Source organism: Xenopus laevis, chromosome 9_10L (assembly GCF_017654675.1).
Source record: "Xenopus laevis strain J_2021 chromosome 9_10L, Xenopus_laevis_v10.1, whole genome shotgun sequence".
Taxonomy (NCBI): domain Eukaryota; kingdom Metazoa; phylum Chordata; class Amphibia; order Anura; family Pipidae; genus Xenopus; species Xenopus laevis.
Genome location: NC_054387.1, coordinates 46,964,838 through 46,981,136, shown reverse-complemented (window position 1 = coordinate 46,981,136; position 16,299 = coordinate 46,964,838). Strand labels below are relative to the sequence as shown.

General features: G+C 39.1%; 1 protein-coding gene and 1 long non-coding RNA gene across 7 annotated transcripts in view; one reads left to right on the top strand and one right to left on the bottom strand.

Annotated features, from left to right (window-relative positions):
* The window catches only part of tmem94.L (transmembrane protein 94 L homeolog), a 27,961-nt gene extending 16,869 nt beyond the window's left edge, over positions 1-11,092 (bottom strand). Inside the window, exons 1-4 of one of the 6 annotated variants that reach the window (XM_018234226.2) lie at positions 10,935-11,092; positions 7,006-7,162; positions 4,722-4,838; positions 3,253-3,377 (exon numbers count right to left, since the gene is read on the bottom strand). In XM_018234226.2, coding sequence (XP_018089715.1) covers positions 3,253-3,377; positions 4,722-4,838; positions 7,006-7,029 — 266 coding nt within the window. In that variant the 5' untranslated portion in view covers positions 7,030-7,162; positions 10,935-11,092. 6 annotated transcript variants of the gene reach the window in all.
* On the top strand, positions 10,688-16,299 carry LOC121398319. The gene is made up of 4 exons (XR_005964243.1): positions 10,688-10,817; positions 12,302-12,358; positions 15,596-15,677; positions 15,977-16,299. It is a non-coding gene; the product is annotated as an uncharacterized LOC121398319 (long non-coding RNA).

Below are 16,299 nucleotides of genomic sequence, written 5' to 3'. Positions count from 1 at the left end.
TTCCCAATAGACAGCACTCCAATTATAATAAAACCGTCTTTATTTTTTGTAGGACAGCAGCACAATGCAACGTTTCGAGCGGCACTCCACTCTTTGTGGTGCGTTTAGCCATTTGTCTCATGAATATATCAAATGGTTTTCTTCCCTTGGAACCACAGTTCAAAGAATAACTTTATAACTAGATTTGATACTTTAGGTTGACTTTGTAAAGAACAAAGCAGTGCATTACACAATCTGTGACGGGGACAACCTCAATTCCTCATTGGAATAGAGCTCTTTACTTATGGGCATATTTATAAAAATCCAAATTTATAGTATAGTATTTTAATAAAAAAAAGTCTGACCAAACTAGAATCCACAACTGGACCTTATTTATTTAAGGAAAAAAAAATAGCACAATTTAATTGGATCGGGGACAAACACAGAAAAATAGAGTGAAAATCGGAATCGTATGTTTTTTCAGAGTTTTTTCAGGCTAATTCCAGTGCAGACCACAGAAACTTCCAAACAGGACAGGTACCTCTCCCATTGACTTACATACAACCTCGGTAGGACTATGATGCCAGATTTTCAGATTCTGACTTTTTTCATCCTCGAGGTATAATAAATCTCGAAAAACTCGATTTTTTTGGCATTCGGACTTTGTATATAAACACTTAGGGGTTTATTTATTAGTTCGGTCCATAAATATTTGGACAGATAACTTTTTTTTCTAATTTTGGTTCTGTACATAATCCAATAAATTTTAAACTCAGATGCAGTTGAACTTCAGCTTTAATTCAGTGGGCTGAACAAAAAAATTGCATAAAAACGTGAGGAACTAAGACCTTTTTATTTTATTTTTTTAACACAATCGCTTCATTTCAGGGGCTCAAAAGTAAATGGACAAATTAAAAAGCTGAAAATAAAATGTTCATTTCTAATACTTGGTTGCAAACCCTTTGCTGGCAATGACAGCCTGAAGTCTTGAACTCATGGACATCAACTGATTCTGCATTTCCTCCTTTTTAAAGCCAGGCCTTTACTGCAGCGGCTTTCAGTTGCTGTTTGTTTGTGGGCCTTTCTGTCCCGAAGTTTACTCTTCAACAAGTGAAATGCAGCTCAATTGGGTTAAGATCAGGTGACTGACTTGGCCATTCAAGAATCTTTCACTTCTTTGCTTTATTAAGCTCCTGGGTTTCTTTGGCTGTATGTTTTGGGTCATTATGAAACACCTCCCAATCAATTTGACTGCATTTAGCTGGATTTGAGCAGACAGTATGTCTCTGAACACCTCAGAATTAATTTGGCTGCTTCTGTCCTGTCGCATCATGGATAAACACTAGTGTCCCAGTGCCACTGGCAGCCATGCAAACCCAAGCCATCCACTGCCTCTGCCATGTTTTATAGAGATGTGGTATGCTTTGGATCATGAGCTGTTTGTTCCACGACTTCTCCATACTTTTTTCTTGCCATCATTCTAGTAGAGGTTTCATCTGTCCAAAGGTTTCATCTGTACAAAGAATGTTTTTCCAGAACTGTGCTGGCTTTTTTTAGATTTTTTTTTTTTTTAGTGAAGTCCAATCTAGCCCTTCTATTCTTGATGCTTATGAGTGGCTTGCACCTTGCAGTGCACCCTCTGTATTTACTTTCATGCAGTCTTCTCTTTATGGTAGACTTGGATAACGATACATCTACCTCCTGGAGAGTGTTGTTCACTTGTTTGGCTGTTGTGAAGGGGTTTCTCTTCACCATGGAAATGATTCTGTGATCATCCAACACTGTTGTCTTCCGTGGACGTCCAGGTCTTTTTGTGTTGCCGAGTTCACCACAGCTTTCTTTCTTTCTCAGGATGTACCAAACTGTAGATTTTGCCACTCCTAATACTAATATTGTAGCAATTTCTCTATAGGTTTTTTCTGTTTTTGCAGCTTAAGGATGGCTTGTTTCACCTGCATGGAGAGCTCCTTTGACCTCATGTCTGTTCACAGCAAAATCTTCCACATACAAGCACCCCCCCCCCTCAAATCAACTCCAGGGCTTTTATCTGCATTGATAATGACATTAGAAAGGAATTGCCCACACCTGCCCATGAAATAGCCTTTGAGTCAATTGTCCAATTACTTTTGAGCCCCTGTAATGAAACGATTGTGTTAAAAAAGGCTTTAGTTCCTCACATTTTCATGCAATTTTTTTTTGTTCAACCCACTGAATTAAAGCTAAAAGTCTATAGTTCAACTGCATCCTAGCTGTTTCATTTATAATTCATTGTGGTAATGTACTGAACCAAAATTAGAAAAATAAGTTGTCTGTCCAAATATTTATGGACCTAACTGTAGGTTCTGTGAAGTTTGTATTGCCTGTAAGTGATTGGAAAATCCAGTTCCAGTATATTACAAGCTGCTACATCTCATTACAAAGCTTAAAATTGATGCTACTTCCCCTTTAAACAAAATTAGCTCAGCAAAAACAAAGAAGCATATTTGCTTTCAGATGCATCTAATTGTGACTATATTTGCTGTTGAATACAGCCAGTGAGTCATCCAGTAAAAGACTCGTGGTTGCCCTGACTACAGTTTGTGAGCGCAGAATGACAATTAGAACAACGTAAGACTGATCTATATTGGTTTTTGTTTTTTGATTATTTTTTTTTAAATTGATTTCGGTCACACGATTTTCAGTAGATTGGCACATCCAAGTAGAAATTGTGACTAAAATGGCTATATATGTAACAAAAATATCAAACAAAACTGAAGCAGGAAGCGTCTCGTGGCACTAATTAATTTTCTGTCCAGTGCCTGCCCTAGCACTAGAGGGCGCTCTTGTTACACATTCAGGATATTAGCAGTGAACAAGTGCCACTACTGTGAAATCTAAAAGAAACATAATCAATGTAAATTGCAGACGTGCTCAAAAAAGGAGCATGGGTGGGTATATCTCCTCTCTAAAAGCAATGCAGTTTTATAAGAAACTTAAGGAGTTGCTTGCGACTCCCAGTTGGCTGCCATGTTGAGTCTGAAGTTAGCTGAGCCCACCCCCGAATCATGGGCACCACATTTTAGTTTATACTCAGAGTTCTAGTATAACTATAGAATGTAAATAACTATTCTAAGATAGCCATAGAACATGCCCAAATTTGATTTCATCTTTAGCTTTAATGTTTTCATTCAATGAGGGGAAATGTGCCTTTAACATACGGCACAAGAAATGTGTTGTCACCGTAGATAGGAGTAATGATTAATTCCAGAGTATTTCATTATTTATTAAACTCACCTCCCCTGTGGTTGACTGCCAAAACAAAAGAGAAGCATTAAAGTTGCGAGCAACATGAGCGCAGCGCCCGGCCAGTGGAAGCAGGAAGAACGATTTTTGTGATACAAAAAACTCCTCCTCCAGTTCTGTGTGAGAAAGGATAATCAGGATATTTTAGAATGTTTTTCACATACTCAGAAGCCTAACTGTTATAGCAGCAAAAACAAGGCATTTTGAGGGCATTTATGCAGGCCAGGGCACTTGTCATTAAAGGATAAGTAAACCTATAAAGTGAATGTAAAATTGATGAGGGGCTATTCTAAGCACTTTTGCAATGTGCATTTATTATTTATTTTGTTTTTATTCCAAGATATTAAAGAACCAGTAACATCAAAAAATGAAATTGTTTTAAAATAATAAAAATATAATGCAGTGTTGCCCCTGCACTGGTAAAACTGATGTGTTTGCTTCAGAAACACTACTATTGTTTATATAAATAAGCTGCTGTGTAGCAATGGGGGCAGCTATTCAAAGGAGAAAAGGCTAAAGTTACACAGCAGATAAGCTCTGTAGAACATAATGGTGTTATCTGTTATCCACTATTTATCATGTGCCATATAGCCTTTTTTTTTCAGTTTCCACCATTGCTACTGAGCAGCTTGTTTATATGAACTATAGTAGTGTTTCTGAAGCAAATAGATCAGTTTTACCAGTGCAGGGCAACACTACATGATATTTTCATTACTTTAAAACATTCTTATTTTTTGGTGTTACTGTTCTTTTAAGGCATACATTTGTACTATTAATATGAATTTTGTTACAACAGCGCCACCTGTTGGTCAGTTGCCCACCATTCTGACCAAGGAGTCAAGGAAGTTGTCAGGAGAAAGAAAAAAAGTCTGCTCTGTTCTTCTGCTTAGGAAAAACAACTATAAACCTTTCTCACGTCTTTCCTAAGCAGAAGAACATCAAAGCAGCCTCTTTCTTCTGACAACTTCCTTGACTACTTGGTGGTCAGAATGGTGGGAAACTGACCAGCAAGTGGCACTGGTGTAACAAAAGTCATTCATATTAACATTACATGTATCCCTTAATATCTTGGAATTAAAAATAAATAATCAATGTAAATTGCAAAAGTGCAAAGTGCTTAGAATAGCTCCCTCATCAATTTCACATTCCCTTATTTTAAAGGTTTACTTGTCCTTTAAATAACTTTAGGAGTGGTTAAAGGTGGACAGGGGCATATTGACTGTTCTCTGTCTGAAAGACAGTTGTGGTCAAAACACCACAAGTACCATTCACCCTTGTGTCTTTCTCATCTGTGTAACCTCCTCCTAGGAAACAAGCAAGTAATGTGGCTATTTATAAAACCTAAAAAGGCTCCAGGAAATGTACAGACTGGAGGCCTGGTCACGTGCACAGATGTCTCCTTTGAATACAGTCCATTATTAGACATGACACAAATGATGAAATAGGTGACACCTTCTGACCTTCCACGGAAGGATCTTCCTCTGTCTCTGGTGGTTGGACAGCTCCACAGACAGCTGCTCCTGCAGACGGGACAGTGCTTGGTGGGTGGTGAGTCCCACACATGAGCCAAGTCCATCCTGTGAGATACGAAAACATAACAAAAGGAAAAGAGATGAAATAGCTCAGTAGCCACTCTGCACTGTCCACTACAGAGCTCTCTCCTCAAGATTAATCTGTGCACATGCTTGAGAATCACAGGATTGACTTTTTTTTTTTATACACCAGCTTGTATCAAGCTGTGCCAAAAAAAAGGCAAAGGAAAAGCTGGATGGACACAGGTCAATGGATCATTAGAATAACTTCAGATTATAAATAGAGTACAGTTGCCCTTTAAAGAGAGAAGTGTTTGGGGCACTTTAATTGCTGCAGTGCTCTCGGGAAGAGCCATGGTAACTAAAACTATAGGCAGGGAAGCCTTTTTTTGCCATAGGCCATAGTGAACCTAATGTACAATAGTGTTGTGGAGGCTACACTTAAACATGTGGACCTGCAGGCAGGATTCAGGCTGAAGCAACACTTTTTAGCGGGGTCATAGGCCAAAGTGTGTTCATGGCCGGATTCCACCTGTAACATCTGCATTCCATCTCCTCCCCTCTAATGTTGCTTATTTGTATAATATTTGTGTTCTTGTACTTACTCCACCCCTTCAGACACATTAAAGGCATGGGTATACAGGTATGGGATCCATTATCCTGAAACCCTTTATCCAGAAAGCTCCGAATTACGTAAAGGCCATCTTCCATAGACTCCATTATATCCAAATCTTAATTTTTAAAAAGGATTCCCCTTTTCTCTGTAGTAATAAAACAGTACCATGTCCTTGATCCCAACTAAGATATAATTAATCCTTATTGGTTTATTTAATGTTTACATTATTTTCTAATAGACTTAAGGTTTGAAGATCCAAATTACAGAAAGATCTGTTAACTGGAAAACCCCAGGTCCCGAGCATTCTGGATAACAGACCTATATAAGTAATGTTTGTGCACTGGGTTTGTTTTAGGTTGGGAGAGGGCGTGCAAAGGTTAGGCACAGGCTGACTTTTTGTCGACCAGCGCAGAACAATCTGATAATGCCCTATCCCACACCTTTTGTATCATTTCCTTCTCCTTTAGATTGTAAGCTCTTCTGCACAGGGCCTTCCTCACGTTCTGTACTGGTCGTTATGTATGTAACTCTGTATGTTCTATATATGTAATTCATGTGACACATTTACTTTACATCGCTGTGCAATATGTTGGCTCTCTATAAATACATGTTAATTATAATAACTAATGAAACAAATAGAAAAGATTAAAAAAGCAACTGTTCATTTGAAAATCTTACAGTTTGAGGAATAAAACTATTGCACAAAATACAAACATTAAAAAAGTTCCTAGGGGTGTCCAGTAAGGGCTGTACTTGGTATTTGGTAGCCCATATGTGGACTAACATGGTGCAAGTAAAGAAGGGGGGAGATTTGCTTTCCTCAGAAAGAAAAGCCATAGTGGTGCTTTACTAACAACAGAGGAGTTAAGGCTAGAAGTGAGACTGGAACCCAAAGAAATGTATTAATATTGTGATATCTTGTCTGAATCAAAGAACAATATATATATATATACATATAATTTAAAGGGATTGTTTACCTTTAAATTAACTTTTAGTACAATTTAGGGAGCAATATTCTGAGGTACTTAGGGAGCAATATTCTGAGACATTTTTTATTACTAGTGTTTTTTTGAGTTATTTAACTTTTTATTCAGCAGCTCTCCAGTTTGTAATTTCAGCAATCTGGTTGCTAGTGCCCAAAATACCCTGGCAACCATGCACTGATTTGAGTAAGAGACTGGAATATGAATAAGAGAGGGCCTGAGAAAATGACAAGTAATTAAAAGTACCATTAACAATAAATTTGTAGCCTTACAGAGCCTGTTTTTAGATCGGGTCAGACAGCCCCATTTGTAAAATGGAAAGAAAAGAAAAGTTGCTTTGAATTAGCCATTTTATACCATACTAAAAGTTAACTAAGGTGAACAACAAATCTACATAATTGTAACTGATCACAACTGTCAATTGTTTTGGGTTGTTTTGTGTTTGGTAAAACAATAAGACCTACCTTTTGAAAAAAAAGTGAACCACCCCTTAAGCATAAATGGGAAAAAAACAAACAAAACCACATTACATTATGCAATACAACTATGAACCCACTCCTTGTGAGGCATGAGCCTAAGAAGCTAACATCTTTGGCCCTGTCTGTGCTCTTACCTGGATTTTCTCGTTCGGCTCCATGACACCAGCCACTCTGGAAATTTCATGTACAGAAGTTGGTCTCACGGTGATGCCGTTGGCATCTATGAACCAAAGGAGAAGGGGTTCTGAGGATGCAGATCAGAAAGGCTGGGACAACAGCCTATACTGCACACTGGTACATGGGGAGAAGAAGAAAAGAGATTTAAGACTTAAATATAACCATCGGTTTTGTGCAAGGCAGAAAATGCCAAGTGTCATGTACAGACACAGAGGTCAGAGGTGGAAGGAGCAAGGACATAGCACTAAAAGGACAGTGAGAGTATTACATAGGAATACACATAGTATAGAAATAGGCAAAGAGCATGGACAGAGTAATTCTACAAGGATTTGAGGGTGACAGGAGCAAGGATACCAATGCTGCCCCCCCCATTTTTGATTTAGAGATATCAGGATGTTCCTCATTCAAAACATTTTTGGCCCAGATTGCACTTACAAAGCAACCACAGTGCTGATCACAATGTGTATTGGAATCCAACATTTCTGATGGTGGCTCTGTTGGAAGGTGTGACCCAACAGCCAAAGGTCAAACAGTATAAATAATGGGGCCCTGAAAAGTCGACTTTACTCTGGGGCTTTGCTATAAATAAAGATGGCACTTAGTTTGACTGCTATGAAACAGACCAAGAATAGTCCCTGATTCTGTCCTTATATACAGCATTAAGTATTACAATGGCTGCAGCAATGCAATATATATAAGGCCTTGTGCATATGCCCAATACCATCTGTTTCCATGGTGATATGTCATACAGTCCCAGTGCTAGCTGCACAAAAGCTCAGGATAAATCAGAACCAAGCATTTCACTTAACATGATTAGCAGTTTTTGCTCACCTACTGAGAAAGGTAGGGTTTGGGGTTATAGTTTTAAAACATATTGCCTGACCCAACAATTATGCACCTCCCTCCCATGTGAATAAATACAAATATACAGAGAGGGATTGTTCTGGGCACACAATAAGCTATACACTCATACTGTACTGTCCATTGGAAACAATATGGCACCTCCATCTCATATGTATAAATACAAATATATAGAGAAGCAATGTTTTACAATAAGCTATACCCTCATACTGTACTGTCAACTATAGATGAAGCCCAGGTTAGTGTCAGTATAGCTTACCCTTGAGAGACCTTAAAAATTAGGCAAGCAGTGCAGTTGGTGATGCAGCATAGTAATGAGTTCCAAAACGCTGCAGGTAAACACGGTTTCAAAGAATTCAGAGGAATTTCAGAGGGAGGAGATGGTGTGCTTGGCAGAGGAGGGGCTTTATTCTTACAGTGTTTGGTGTCTAGAACATGTTTGCACATGACAGCAGTTACAACTGATTGTGGAACTACAGAGAGACACAGCAGAGTAATAGCAATTGGAGGAATCCAGCCAGGACTTTGATAGGAAGGTGAATAAGTCACAGAAAAGCGTCAAATCTCCTCTTCTGCCTCACGACTTTCGGCCAGATCTTGATCGGTGAAGCCCGTCGTGGGGCCCCATACACGGGCCAATAAGCTGCCAACACGGTCTGTCGGCAGCTTTTATCGGCCCGTGTATGGCCACCTTAACACAACAAAATCAGATATCCTTAAACAACACATGAAAATAATGAACTTACTCCCAGCGAGCAGATATCAAGAGATGGCTCTTCAAATACTTCATAATTCATATTTAACTACAGAAGATACAGAATGGGAAATCTTTCCTCAGATAACTGTCTAAGATGCTGCTCCCCAGGAGCTGATATAATACACAATATCTGGTCATGTTCAAAATTACAAACAATCTGGAAAGAAGTAACCACATACGGTGAGCAGATGGCTGGGAAACCCATCCAAACGCAAATTGAAGGGGCACTATTTAGCAAAACCACAAACTATACCCAACTATCAAAGCCAGAGAAAAACATTATTTGGAGACTAGCTGCAGCAGCCCGGAAAACGATACTACAACAATCCCTTACTCGCCATCTATATCAATAGTAAAACAAAAATTACATCACCTATTTCACATGGATTGGTTGGAAGCAATAATCAGAAAATAACAAAACACAACAACATTCTTTAACACTTGGATAACATACATAACGTCACTTACACAACACATCAGATAAATAACGGTTTATATCTTTAGACAAACAATATGGTATGAGGAAGAAACCCTTAGAGAACACCCACTTATCATGGAGTCATCTCAATACCTAGATACATGGCTACAGGAACAAGAAAGATTGGATTTCGCACCCTCCAGGAGTCATCAAATAAATAGATTATTGGCTATATACCCACCAAATCCTAAGTAGGATCATATACTTTATTTTGAGCTGGAAATTTTATAATATTACTATATCTTGTTAAAAATATTGTTAAAAAACAGTTGTAGAACCCGTATTCATTATTCTTACTCTGTATGAAACTGCATAATGAAAACAAACTTTATTATGTCATACAAATAAAAACATGTTTTTTTTTAAAAAAAAAGAATTGATACAATAGTTGCTAATTTTCCAGATACTGCTCAGAAATGTATCAACTAATTGTGTCAATTAAATGAAGCACATTGTAACAGTTTAGATGCACCTGGATCACAGAGCTGCCAGACTGAAACTCTAGAAACAGGAACATTACATTTTATACTTTCTAAATTGCATTCTATAATATAAGGCAGGGGTCCCCAACCTTATTTTAACCCGTGAGCCACACTGAAATGTAAAAAGGAGTTGGGCAGCAACACAAGCATGAAAAAAGTTCCTGGGGTTCCAAATAAGCTATTTGGTAGCCCCAATATGAACTGGCAGCCTACAGGAGGCTCTGTTTGATAGTACATCTGGTTTTAATGCAACCAAATCTGGCCTCCGAGCCTGGAATTTAAAAATAAACACCTGCTTTGGGGCCACTGGGAGCAACACCCAAGGGGTTGGAAAGCAACATGTTGCTACTGGTTGGGGATCACTCACATAAGGCCTCCTGCACATGGACGTGTGGTCCCTTATGTCCTACAATGAAAAAGGTGGTAGAAAAAAAAATAAACAAAACTCCTCTCAGCCTGACACTGCTCCAAATGACGCCAAATGGAGATCAATCGCCCTACTAAATGCACACTAAGCAGTGACAGTCAGTCAGGGAGGGAAGAGGCTGTCAATGTAGCAGGGGCATTACACTTGCAAGGTGTTCCTGAGTACTACATGGACTGGGGCCAAAGACTGAGCATGGGGGCTCCTAGATTACTATACAATTTGCAAGGCAACTATTTATAACTATATATAATATCAGGCAGGGGTGTAACTACAGAGGAAGCAGACCCTGCGGCTGCAGGGGGCCAAAGAGGTACAGGGCCCCATGAGAGCCTAAATAATGAGCATTCCATTTGGTCCTACAGCCAGCACACACAGGGTTAAACTCCAGTTCCTCCTGACAGGTAGCATAAAACAATTATTAGTCAGCCTTTAACCCCTCCTCCAGCATGTTATTTCCCTGTCCTACCTGAGGATGGGGTAGTATAGAAAGAAGATCCGGGTCCTGAGGGACTTGAAGGCCAGTTGGGGACTACCTGCAGGTTAGACCCTGGGGGAATGAATGCATTCCTAGGCAGTACGATTGGCTCGACAAAGTTTTCTGCTGAAAGGGAACCGAAGGCAGTCTGGAGCATGGAGGACACAAACAAGGCAATGAGCAGCACAGCAGCGTGACGTCACTTCTGCCCTGACGAAGGTAACAGGAAGAAGGGCAGAATGAACCTGGGAACGGCGTTTTTACTGCGGTTTGACAAATTAGACAGAAGGTATATATTCTCCTGATGGTCTTGGGGGCGGCTTTTATTATTAGGCTGGGTGTTTTTGTCTCTACTCACGGATACCTGACAAGTGTCCTGCATTAGGCGGGACAGTCCCGATTTTACCTGCCTGTCCCGGATAGCAGGTGAAGATGTCCCGATCTTCCTTGCTACTTCCGGGTTTTCTCTGCAGTTTCCGGAGCGGCGGAGGGGGAAGCAGTTGTCCCCTTCGGCTCTTTCCGGTTTGCTTGCTTCTTCCGCTCACGCTGCAGATTGATTCTCTCCTTCCGGTGGGTGGTGCTTATTCAGTGACGTCAGTCTTCTCTCTGCATCAAGACTTCACAGCCGATCGGATCGTCTTTCTGGAGGATGTGCCAGCAGTTTGATTGATGATCACTCCCTCGGTCCTCTCTTTGGGGCAAATTCACTAAGGCGCGAAGCGCCGAACACTAGCGTTAATTCGCTAGCGTTTGGCATTTTCGCTACTGCGCAAATTCACTAACGAACGCTGGCGTAGTTTCGCTAGTGTTACTTGGCAACCTTACGCCAGGCGAATCTTCGCTAGCAACGAAACTACGCAAATTCACTAACTTGCGCAGTGTAGCGAACGCTACCTTTTACGCTAGACTTCCTTCGCCACCTCAGACATGGCGAAGCGCAATAGAGTAGATAGGGATTGTTTCAAAAAAAGTCAAAATTTTTTCTAAGTCACAAAAAACGCTGGCGTGTTTTCTACATGATGGCTGATAGGCTGAAAAAGATCGAAAATTTTTTGGGGCTCCCCTTCCTCCCCCCCCTACTTTTCCTGACTCATGGCAACTTACCTAGACAGTGGGCACATGTGTAGGGCAAAATAAAAATTTTATTTGAAGATTTGAAGGTTTTCTAGGCATTTGTAGTGCAGATACGCGTTCCTCCATTGAAATTTGAATTTTGCGCCGTATGCAAATTAGCCTTCGCTAGCGCAACTTCGCTTTATATAGCGAAACAACGCTAGCGCAACTCCACAACCATACGCTACCCCTGTGCGCAACTTCGGATTTTAGTGAATTTGCGAAGCGTTGACGAAACTACGCCTGGCGAAGTGCGGCGAAGTCGCGCCTGGCGCAACTTCACATCTTAGTGAATTTGCCCCTATGGCTTTCTATTCTGCTGATGTGCTGTCTGACCAGCTGTTCTTGTGTTCTGCTGCTGCTGCTGCTGCTGGGATTAGCTCAGTATGAGGGTAAATCTTATTGTGTGCCCAGAACATTCCTTCTCTGTATATTTGTATTTATACCTATGGGAGGAGGTGACATATTGATTCCCTTAGACAGTACAGTATGAGGGTATAGCTTATTGTGTGCCCAGAACATTCCTTCTCTGTATATTTGTATTTATACATCTGGGAGGAGGTGCCTGCCTTTCATGGGATAGTAACATGAGTACTTTATGATGGGAAGAACAACAAAATCATATATTTAAATATTCTGCTTCTATATGTCTTCAAACAGTGACTTATTTGGAGCAATTTCAGCCATCTTGAAAAATACACATTTTGGCACAGTCTGGTGAGTTTGTTGTTGCAGTAATGTTTATTTTAACATGTTAAATAAAGTTGTACCAAAACTACAAACATCTGTGTTGTTGTTTCGTCGTCGTTGTTAAAGATGCCGTGCAGTAAATGTGCTGTTCTGTAGGGGTGCATGCCCTCTTTCCTTTCAGCAGAAGTTTGCATTGCTTTAAACTGGACATCGTTTTTATCAACATCAGGTATTTAAAGGGGTGGTTCACCTTCCAAACACTTTTTTTTTTCCACTTCTATTGTTTTCAGGTTGTTTAGCAGAAATAAACTTTTTTTTTTTTTTGTTTGTTTTTTTACAGTTTTTCCAAAATCTAAGTTAAGTCTGTGGTGCTTCAGTCTTCAGTAATTCAGGTGCAGACTCTGAACGATTACAATTTTGCAACATTTAGTTAATACGTTTCTCAGCAGCATCTCTGGAGTATTAGCAACTATTGTATCAATTTTAACTGCCACCCAGTGATTCTGCTCAGCAGGGACAAAGATAAGAAATGTATCCACTAAATGTATCAATGTAGAACAGTTTAGAGGGCCGGTGACCCCCCCCCCGGGCTGCTTTAGAAGGTGAAAAATACATAGAAAATAGAGAGTAATTTTCTAAAAATATCTATTTCTGACGAACAATCTGAAACCAACTGAACTGAAAAAAGTCTTGGAAGTTGAGCAACCCCTTAAATATAACCTCAACCTGGTTCAAAGTTTTGTAGTTATGGCCTCTATCTATAATAGTAGTTGGGCTGTTCTTAATCGTGAATATGTGGTGTAACAGAGTACAAATATGATATGCGAAAGTTTGTCAGCATGACTGACATATAGCATAGATATATAACTTGACTTCCCCAAGCAGTGGAACAGACACTGCTCACATGGAATGCCTATATCATCAGCACATTTTTTTTATTAATACATGTTTTTATTTAATTTTCTATAACAAACAAAATAAAATTAAAATACAAAGGAATTTGGAAATACAAAAGAAAAAGATAAATGGATTCCTTTACCAGTATGTTTTCAGCATACATTAATAATAGAAGAATACTAGCGTCCTGTTAACTGTTAATTTTAAAACATAAAACATTATGCTGCACAACATTATTTCCCTCATACATATTTTGAAGTAGGTGATTAATAATACCTTGTTCTTAAAATCTGATTTATATGGTGGCTCCTGGGCCTCTGTTCCTGTGGTTGATGTAGATTTTGAATATACAGGTATTGGTCTGTTTCTTGGACAATAGTATTGTTAAGTACGTGGTAGTAATAAATACTACCATGTAGTATGTCTAAATGTATAGAATGTAAGATGTCTCATATGTATTGGGAGCAATTGTATGTAACTCATCCATGTTGAGAAGAACTTGTCAGTGAATTGTTCTTTGTTTGTAGTGGATTCCACCCAATCCATATGGAAAATATGGTGGAGTTTTTGTTTGACCAGAGATAGTGGGGGTGTGGATGAAGAAAGCCAATGATGTAGAATGGTTTTCCTATTTGCAGCCATTAACCTTTCGGCTAAATGTCTTTGAGTCATTGTTTGTTGCGTTAGAGATTTCCAGTATTCCTGAACTTTCCCCCCACAATTGTTGAATACTAGGGCATAGCCAAAGACAATGCATGAGGTCAGCCCGGGATTGAAGACGTCTCAAACAGTTATCTGAGTTTAGAGTACCCATGTGATGTCTCCTAAGTGGGGTAAGGTAAGAGCTATGCAGTACTACCTGTAGAGCCATTTCTTGATATTTGCTGACAGAGATAGCTTGCATTGTTTTTGCATGGTATTGAAGTATTTGGGAGGCATCCATTTGTGGGATTACAGAGGTCCATTTGAGTAGAAAGGGATCTGGTGTTTGATAATGTGGTCCTAATGGTACGATAAATCGGAGATGTAGTTTTATCTGCATTATGTCTGGGCCACAATGCATTTAATGAATTATCTTTATCTGCCTGAGAAAGATATCTTAACACTTTTGTAGCGTAATGGATAATTTGGCTCAGCAGCATATAATCATTCACCAAAAATGGGAATTTCTGAATTATCTTTTCCCTAGTTAATACAGTAAAGGTGTCACTGGTGATGTCTAACTGTTTTCAGATTTTGGTTATGCCATTCCGCTAGAGTTTTATTATTTTTCCCCATAGGAAATGTTGGATTACCAAGCCAGGTAAAATAAGTGGAGTAACAAGGTGTCAGTTTAAATCTGCGTTTTACTGAGCTCCATGTTCTATAAGTGTCTATAAACAGGGGATGTTCATAGATATCCCGGGGAATATCTTTTAATGGAGAATGCAGAAGAAAGTTGAGGGATATATCTCCTGTTAAGAGTTGATCAAGTTCTGTTGAGGTGTATATATTTCTATTGTATAGCCAGTCCCCTGCAAAGCGTAGTAACGTTGCCTCATTATATTCCCGAATATTTGGAAAGTTAACCCCACCCAAGGCTTTGGTCTGTTGCAACTTGAACAGACTTATCCTTGGACGTCTCTGTTTCCAGATAAAACTTCCTAGCATTTTAAGTAACCTTTTGTAATCTGATGGTTTTATGCTGTAAGGCAGCATTTGTAATTGATAGAGTAGTTTAGGAAATTAGATAATTTTGATCAGGTGAATCCTCCCCAAAAAGGTTAAGTTTAGTGTGTCCCATTTTTTAAGATCTTGTTGAATATTGTCAATAGTATGTCGAATATTAAGTGGGTATATCTCTGTATGTTTCTTCGCTAGTTTAATACCTAAATACGTTATGTGAGATTGCACCTTCTTGAAGGGGAAATCAGTGTTTCTATTTATTGTATTCCCTTGGTTTCCGAGTTCCAGTGCTTCAGATTTATTTAGATTGATCCGGAAGCCTGTGAAAGTGCTGAAAACCTGTATAGTTTCCAGAATTGTAGCTAGTTCTATTTGAGGCTGATTAATAAAATATCCGCAAAGGCTGTTATCTTATGTCTTATGTGTCCAAGGGGTATGCCTGCAAATGTTTTGTTTAAAAGTAAATGTTTTATTAGGGGGTCCAAAGCATTGTTGAATAATAAAGGTGAGAGGGGGCAGCCTTGCCTAGTCCCTTGTTGAATTTCAAATTAATCCGAATTGTAACCATTAAAAGTCTGAGGAGTATCATATAAGGCTTTGAAAAGATTAAGCATATGGATTCCAAAATGTTGGATGTGAAATCCTATCGTACGTCTTATCTGCATCTAAGTTTAGCAATAATCCTTGTCTTCTTTTTTCTAGGTTACACTGATAGATTGTGGCAATAGCCTGTCTGATAGCATGAACCAGATGCCTATCCTTGAGGAAGCCCTTCTGATTAGAGGTGAGTATAGAAGGGAGATTTTTTTGTAATATATGAGCCATAATTTTAAGATCTTTATTTAACAGTGATATTGGTCTGTATGAAGATGAATCAGTATGAATCCTTATGTCATAAAATAATTCTGGCATCAGCCGCTTTGTCCCATAGTGGATTACCTTGTAATATGTCGTTATATAGTGACGTAAGCAGTGGTGCCTTTTCTGGTAGTAATAGCTTATAAAATTCCCCCCCTAATCCATCTGGACCAGGGGATTTACCATTTTTAAATTTTGTGATGGTCATTGAGACTTCTGTTTCAGTAATAGGTGCATCTAAAATTTCCCTATCTTGGACAGTGAGTTTGTTCAGATGGGCTTCCTGAAGAAATCGGAGACCGGCCTCAGGAGAGTCAGAAACTCATTGGTAAAGTGTTTTGAAATGTGTTGTCATTAATGTGGCAATGTCTTATGTATCGCGCGCCCACCCCATGGGTATTTTAAGTTTCTGAATAAAAGTGTTGCCTTGTTGTCTTTTGATTATATTTGCTAACAGTTTCCCTGATTTGTTTCCTCAGCGGTAATATCTGTTTGCCGTGTGACTTCATTTATGTTGCATTTGCTCTGTCAATAAAGTGTTGAAAAGA